This window comes from Melopsittacus undulatus, chromosome 14, assembly GCF_012275295.1.
Source record: "Melopsittacus undulatus isolate bMelUnd1 chromosome 14, bMelUnd1.mat.Z, whole genome shotgun sequence".
Taxonomy (NCBI): Eukaryota; Metazoa; Chordata; class Aves; order Psittaciformes; family Psittaculidae; genus Melopsittacus; species Melopsittacus undulatus.
Genome location: NC_047540.1, coordinates 5426885 through 5433479, shown reverse-complemented (window position 1 = coordinate 5433479; position 6595 = coordinate 5426885). Strand labels below are relative to the sequence as shown.

The window sequence follows — 6595 nt, the reverse complement described above, 5'->3', positions numbered from 1 at the left end:
CCCCTTCCACTGGAGCAGCTGCTCCAAGCCCCTGTGTCCAACCTGGCCTTGAGCACTGCCAGGGATGGAGCAGCCACAGCAATGGCACCATCAGCCATCCAGCGGGATTGAATGGACACGAGTGTTTCCCTGGGGCAGCAGGAGAGCAGCAGGACATGGGGAGGGCAAAGCAAAGCCAGATCCAGGCCCTGCTCCCAGCGCTGTGACTCCACAGAGCCACCCCCATCAGCTCAGGAGCCCCATGGCTCCATCACCATCCGCTCCCTTCCCTGGACACCAGAGGTGGAGTTGGGGCATGCAGAGAGCCCCCACCAGGTCCTGCTGCCCCCAGGGAGGGCACCCCCATCCCCGCCTGCTCCAGGTCCTGCAGCACCCTGCATTGCCATTGCACGGCTGCTCCTGCTGTGTGCAGGGAGCAGAGCTCTGCCCACCCCCTGCGCAGTTATATAATGGGATTAAAATTTAATAGGAACTTCAAAAGGGGAAAAAAGGGTCCAGGATGGGGGGGGGGCAGGGCCTGGTGCGGGGCAGGGGCAGCCTCGGCCATGTCCTGGCTCTGCTGAGATGCGGCACTGGGCACACGGTGACCAGCTCCATCCAGCTCATCCCATGCAAAGTGCCTGGGCAGCACGGGCTCCCTGCTGTCCTTGCAGCCCACAATAAGGCGTCTGTGCCATGGTCTTCCTGAGTCACCATAGTGCACAATCCCCATGGCACATGGAGACCCCCTCCCCCTGATTCTGGCCTTGCTCTTACACCTTCGCCTCCCCCCTGGCAGTCGAGCAGCCTTTAATATCCCCCCACTGACCAGCACAGCATCACCCACCCATCCCAGGGCCAGGGACACTGGGGGCAGCCCCTGTGCAGGCTCCTGCTGCAGGACTGGGACTGAGCTGGGGCTGTACCCAGGAGCAGGACGTGCACCCAGCAGCAAAGAGACCGGGAAGCCTTTGGCTCATTCGTGTTTAATCCTAGCGAGAGCAGGAGGATGCAGGTATGAGGCTGGGACATGCTGGAGAATGGGATCAGCCACAGGACCCCAGACTGCCCCTTCCCAGGCAGCCCAGCTCATGCCATGGGTGTCTGTGACCACACATGTCCCTGAGGGATGGAGACCCCTGGGAGGGGACAGGAACCCCAGGGCATCCTTCCCCATCCTGTCTCACCGCATCCCACCATGGCTCTGCCCCCCTCACTGCATGAGCCGCTCTTCCAGTGCCTGGGAATGCCGGGGGCAGGATCCACACGTGAACAGAAGCCGTGGGCCCATGAGCACAGGAGGATGCGCAGTGAGCAGAGCAGGGTGGGAGGAGTAGGAGGGGTGCACAAAGCCAGAGCTCCCCACAAGCTGCTCCCCATCCCTATCCTGGCACCAGGGACCCCATCCCGATGGGACTGCGGCAATGGGGCAGGTGGGGGGCAGGACCCCGGTGCCCACCCTGCTATGAGGAGGCGAAGGAGGACACACGGGCACTGGGCACTGGGGGGGCCGATGGGGGGAGCGGGAGGCACCGTCCCATCTTGCGCAGGGTCCGGCCCAGGTCGGCGCGGAAGTGCCGGATGGAGAAGCAGTAGACGAGGGGGTCGAGGCAGCTGTTGAGGCTCAGCAGGGCCACGCTCAGCGTGTGCAGCACATCCAGGGCACCAGGGGTCCCGCAGAGCGGCACCGGGGGCCGGGTGCCCACCCAGGGCGCCAGCGTCAGGTGGTAGGGAGCCACGCACACCACAAACACCAGCAGCATCCCCAGCACCATGGCACGCGCCTGCTGCCGGTGCGAGCCCGGCGAGGCTGCGGCAGGCACCGAGAGCGCGCGGGCGACGGAGGCGTAGGTGCCCAGCAGCACCAGGAAGGCGATGCCAAAGAAGCCCACCATGGCATAGGCGTACACCCGCTGCCGGCCGTGCTGCTCGAAGCAGGCGGTGGCTCCGGTGCCGGTGCGGAAGGTCTGGTGCGAGGCCAGGGTGGGCACGGCACAGCCCAGCCCCAGCAGCCAGGCCAGGACAGAGGCCACGGCGGCACCACGGGGCCCCGTGAGCGGCAGCTCGCGCCGCGCCGCCCGCACCGCGCTGTACCGGTTGAAGCTGATGAGCACCATGAAGGTGATGGCACTGTAGGTCGCCAGGTAATAGGCGGCACCGGCCAGGCGGCACGCGGCCTCCGAGAGCAGCCAGTTCCCCCCTGCCAGGTAATAGGGGATCCAGAGGGGCAGCGTGAGGTTGAAGAGGATGTCGGCCAGCGTGAGGTTGATGAGGTAGATGCGGATGGCCTTCCTCACCTTGCCGCTCTGCAGGAACACTGCCAAAGCCACCAGGTTGCCCGGCAGCCCCACGCACAGCACCAGGCAGTAGACGGTGGGTACCAGCACGAACTGCACCGGGTCCCTGGGCACGCAGTGGTCGGGGTGCCCTGCTGGCAGCGGCTCCAGCACTGAGCCGTTCATCCCGGGATCCTGTGAAGATGGGGGCACAGTGAATGGCACAGGACAATGGCACCAGCAGGAGCTGGTGGGGTCTGGAGGCAGAACCTCCTTCGGGAATGCCATCATCTGCCAGAGGGGCTCAGCCTCCAGCATCACAGGAGGTGAGAGGCTCTGGAATCTTCTCCCAACCCAAGCATATCTCCCATGTTCCAAGGCAGCAGCCAGAGGGGCTGTGCTGGCTCCAGCAGGCAGCTGTGGAGCTTAACGCTTCCCAGCATCCCTCCACAGAGCCCATCCATGGGGAAGCCATCCACAAGCACCAGAATGGAGACCCCATGGCGAGGGGGGCACAGGCACGGGGCTGGCATCCCAAGCTCTGCACCAGGCACTTCTGCCGCTGCTGTTTCGCAGTCGTGGCCATGGAAAACCACCCTGTGCCACAAGGGCTGTATCCAGGGCTGCAGCTTTCACCTCCCATCACTGCCTGCCCACACCTTGCCGACAGCACTGAGTCACCCAGCGGGTGTTTTCCAGCACGGCAGGGCCGGATTCAGCACACGCAGCACCCAGCACCGGGTTGAAACACAGAGGGCATGAGCTGCCGAGCACGGGGGGAGCCAGGGCCCATCCTGGGGGGCTTCCGTTGAATTGCAGAGCCTGCTTAGGCCCCCATGTACCCCCCAGCACCCCCAATGGTCTCCCTTCCCTTTTCCTCCCCCTGTCCCTGTTGGCATGGGGGATGCTCCATCTCACCCATGCCAAGCTGGTTACTTACCCACGGCACTGGGCTGGAGCGGCTGCGTCCCTCCGGCTGCTCCTCACTGTCTGATCCGGTCAGGCTGGGGGAGGCTTTAAGTGCCGGGGGAGGCAGGGGCTGCCTGATCCCCCCTCTGCACCCCAAGGCCCGGTGGGGACAGCAGCGGTGGGGACAGCACCTGCGTGTGTTTGTAACGGGGGATTCCCTGCTGGAGCCATGCTAAGACCCCTGCGCCGGCTGCTGGGGCACGGGGGGGCCCCCAGACCCATCTCGGACCAGTTCCCAGGGCCCTTTTCCCACCCACGCCGGGATGAAAGCAGTAGAGGGTCAGGTTTCCACACCCGGCAGCTGGGGGGAAGAGGGATGCCCTGAAAGGGATCAAAGCTGGAATCTGCCTCCTCACAGCTCTTTGTGCTTGTGTTGGCTTCAAAGCTGGATTGAGGGGGAGCAGCACCCCCAGACCCACCCCCCGGCTCTGTGAGGATCCAGCTCAATGCTTTGCAAGGCCTTGCAATTGGTGGATATTCGTTTGGGAAACCCAAGGTGGCTCCGGTCCTGCTGTGGGTACAGGGGGTTATCCCAGACAGCCACTGTCCCCTCCCGGCCATCCCAGCTGCCTGCTGGGAGGTGCAGGGGGTTCAAACACGATCCTGGGGTTCATCCCGAGGGGATGGGGTTGGCTGTGTCCATCTGGATCCCTGCTGATGTGGAATCCACTGCAGCAAGATCCCATGTCTACCCAAGGCACATGGCCTGGGGGGGTCACGCTGCTGCTGTCACCCCCTGGATGTGCAGCAAGGGGCCTGGCACATCACTGGGTGGCTCTGGGGGGGCTCCTGTCCCCCCGCACTCGTCCCAGGGACCACGATGTCCCCTCAGCTCCCACTGGGGGGGAGCAGAAGCAAACGGGGGAGGTACGACTTGAAAAACAAGAGGTTTTATTCCAAAGTACGAAAGTCCCCCCAGGAGAGCAGCCCCAAACCCGGGGGGAGCCGGGCACGTTGTGGGATAGCAGCGGAGCTGTGGGGACAGCATCACCCCTGCGGTGTGGGGCACCCAGAGCCCTGCGGCAGCGGGAGCACAGCCGGTGCTCGGCATAGGGAGCACAGCCGGTGCTCGGCAGCGGGAGCACAGCCGGTGCTCGGCAGCAGGCTCCCAGCGCAGGATGCGGCCCCGTCCCCAGCAGGACACCGCCTCCCATCACTCGAGCTTGGGCCGGGGGGGGTCCCCGTGCCCGCGGATGTTGAGCAGCAGCAGGAGGCCGAGGCAGACGGCGGCCGGGGCGCACATGGCCAGCGGCTCCTGCAGCACCAGCAGCGTGTAGATGGCACCTGGGCGAGAGCAGAGCGTGGGGATGGGGGTCCCTGCCCGAACCCCCCCCCCGAGGCCCTGCGGCTCTCACCGATCATGAGGACGCTGAGGATGAAGTTGCTGATCTCCTGCAGCAGCTGCGGCCCGATCGCCAGCAGCAGCCCGGCCGCCGCCTCCAGCCAGCCCACGGCCTGCAGGTACCGGCCCGGCTCCGGCTGCCAGCCCAGCGCCTTCAACGGGAACACGGCCGCGAACCGCACGAACTGGGAGCTCTGCGGGCGGAGCGGCCCCGAGCCGGGGTTGGGGGCTCGGTCCCAGCACTGCTCCGCACCCGAGGGGCTCAGCTCCGCACCCGAGGGGCTCAGCCCCGCAGCCAGAGGGGCTCAGCTCCGCACCCCGAGGGGCTCAGCCCCGCTCCCCAGCTCCGCACCCGAGGGGCTCAGATCCGCACCCGAGGGGCTCAGCCCTGCTCCCGAGGGGGTCAGCTCTGCACCCCGAGGGGCTCAGCTCCGCACCCCGAGGGGCTCAGCTCCGCTCCCGAGGGGCTCAGCTCCACACCCGAGGGGCTCAGCCCCACACCCGAGGGGCTCAGCTCCGCTCCCGAGGGGCTCAGCCCCGCTCCCCAGCCCCGCTCCCCCCGCACCCCCCTCACCATGTGCCGGTGCAGCTCTGCCCAGGGCAGCTCCCACAGCTTCACGGCCCCCGCCAGCACGAAGAAGAGCCCGAGCAGGACCCGGAGGGCGGTGAACGCCGCCGCCATTGCGGGGCCGGCCGGGGCGGGGCCGGGGCGGAGCGGCTGGGGCACCGCAGCCTCACCCCCCCCATCCAGCACCAACATCCCCAGGCCTGAACTGGGGGGGAAAGGGTGAGGAAATGGGGGAAACCGACCCAAAACCTGGGGGGGGGGGGGTGCGGGTGATGTCAGCCCCATGGCAGGCAGCAGAGCAGCGGGGCTGGGGTAAAGGAGGCGGCTGCCGCCCTCCCCACGTTCCCAGGTCTGTGCTGATCCCGGTATCCCGGGTACCGGCAGCTCGGGGTTGGAAAGCTGAGGCCCAGAGCAAAGTCTGCCGGTGAATCATGAACTGCTTCCCAGGCACCGGGAACGCCGTGTGGCACCAGCACCAACCCTGGCACAGGGGCTGCAGGGATGAGGGCACTGGTTTTGCTCCTGGCAGAGCATCCTTCATGAGCTCTGCTGGGAGAGCTGCTCCCGGCTCTGGCTCGTGTGCTACAGAACAGCAAACAACAACAGGCCAGGGCCAGCTCCAGCTCCAGCCCTTTGTGCCTCAGAAAACCCCTGGAGGGGAAACGAGAAAACAACGTAAAGAGATGAAAAATGACCATCCAGCTCAGAACAACAGGTGACAGCTGCAGCGTTGGGTCCGGCTTTGTTCCCGCAGGCAGCAGCTCAGGTTCGTTGTTAACTCTCCTTCCTTGGGAGGCCGCCCCCAGCTTTGCCCACACAGCTTAGCCCAGCCCGGGGCAGAGGCTGGGTTTGTGCAGTCATTGCAACACCCCTTCAGTCTGTTTGCATTGCCCAGCGCCTGGGGCACCGCTCTGTCCATCACCCCAAGCCCCTCATGGCAGAGGCACCTGGTGGCAGGGCTGGCACAGGATGCCCTCACCATCCACGTTTATGACCTGCTCTCAGCCTTTTAGTTACCGAGGAGGTCACAGTAACCCTGGGGCTGGTGCCCAGCTGGGGATGGAAAACCTCCACCCCATCCGCTCTCTGAAAGGCATCGAGGGACTTCTCACTATTCCCAAAACACCTCCCATTCCAAAACACTGTGGAGTGGGAGGAGGTGCAGTTCAGCACTGACTGCCAGAAACACAGCCAGGCTGGAAGAGTTTCAGAGGAAGCAGCCAGGGCTGCAACAGTGGCAAAGAAACTGGGGCAAGTTACTGGAAAATAACAGAACTTGAGGGAAAAAGGCTGCGTAAGCCTGCAATGGCTGTGGAGACAAAGACACCAAAAACCAACCCCTTGCGGTGCAGCTATAGAGAAACCACAAAACCACTTCTGCTGGAGCCTTGTCAGACTCTAGATAATGCCATAAAGGAGTTCAATCAAAGAGTGGAATTCCTGTTATCCCACACCTGACTG

At 65.0% G+C, this 6595-nt stretch overlaps 2 protein-coding genes across 2 annotated transcripts; both read right to left on the bottom strand.

Annotated features, from left to right (window-relative positions):
• Window positions 1–1442: 1442 nt before the first annotated feature.
• On the bottom strand, window positions 1443–2441 carry LOC106023301 (platelet-activating factor receptor-like). Its single transcript, XM_034069436.1, has one exon. The coding sequence runs from the start codon at window positions 2439–2441 to the stop codon at window positions 1443–1445; it is 999 nt and encodes a 332-aa protein (XP_033925327.1).
• Window positions 2442–4098: 1657 nt separating this feature from the next.
• Window positions 4099–5261, bottom strand: TMEM35B (transmembrane protein 35B). The gene is made up of 3 exons (XM_034069313.1): window positions 5141–5261; window positions 4580–4760; window positions 4099–4508 (listed from the first exon to the last, which is right to left on the bottom strand). The coding sequence occupies exons 1-3, from the start codon at window positions 5246–5248 to the stop codon at window positions 4378–4380; spliced, it is 420 nt and encodes a 139-aa protein (XP_033925204.1). The 5' UTR covers window positions 5249–5261; the 3' UTR covers window positions 4099–4377.
• Window positions 5262–6595: the final 1334 nt, after the last annotated feature.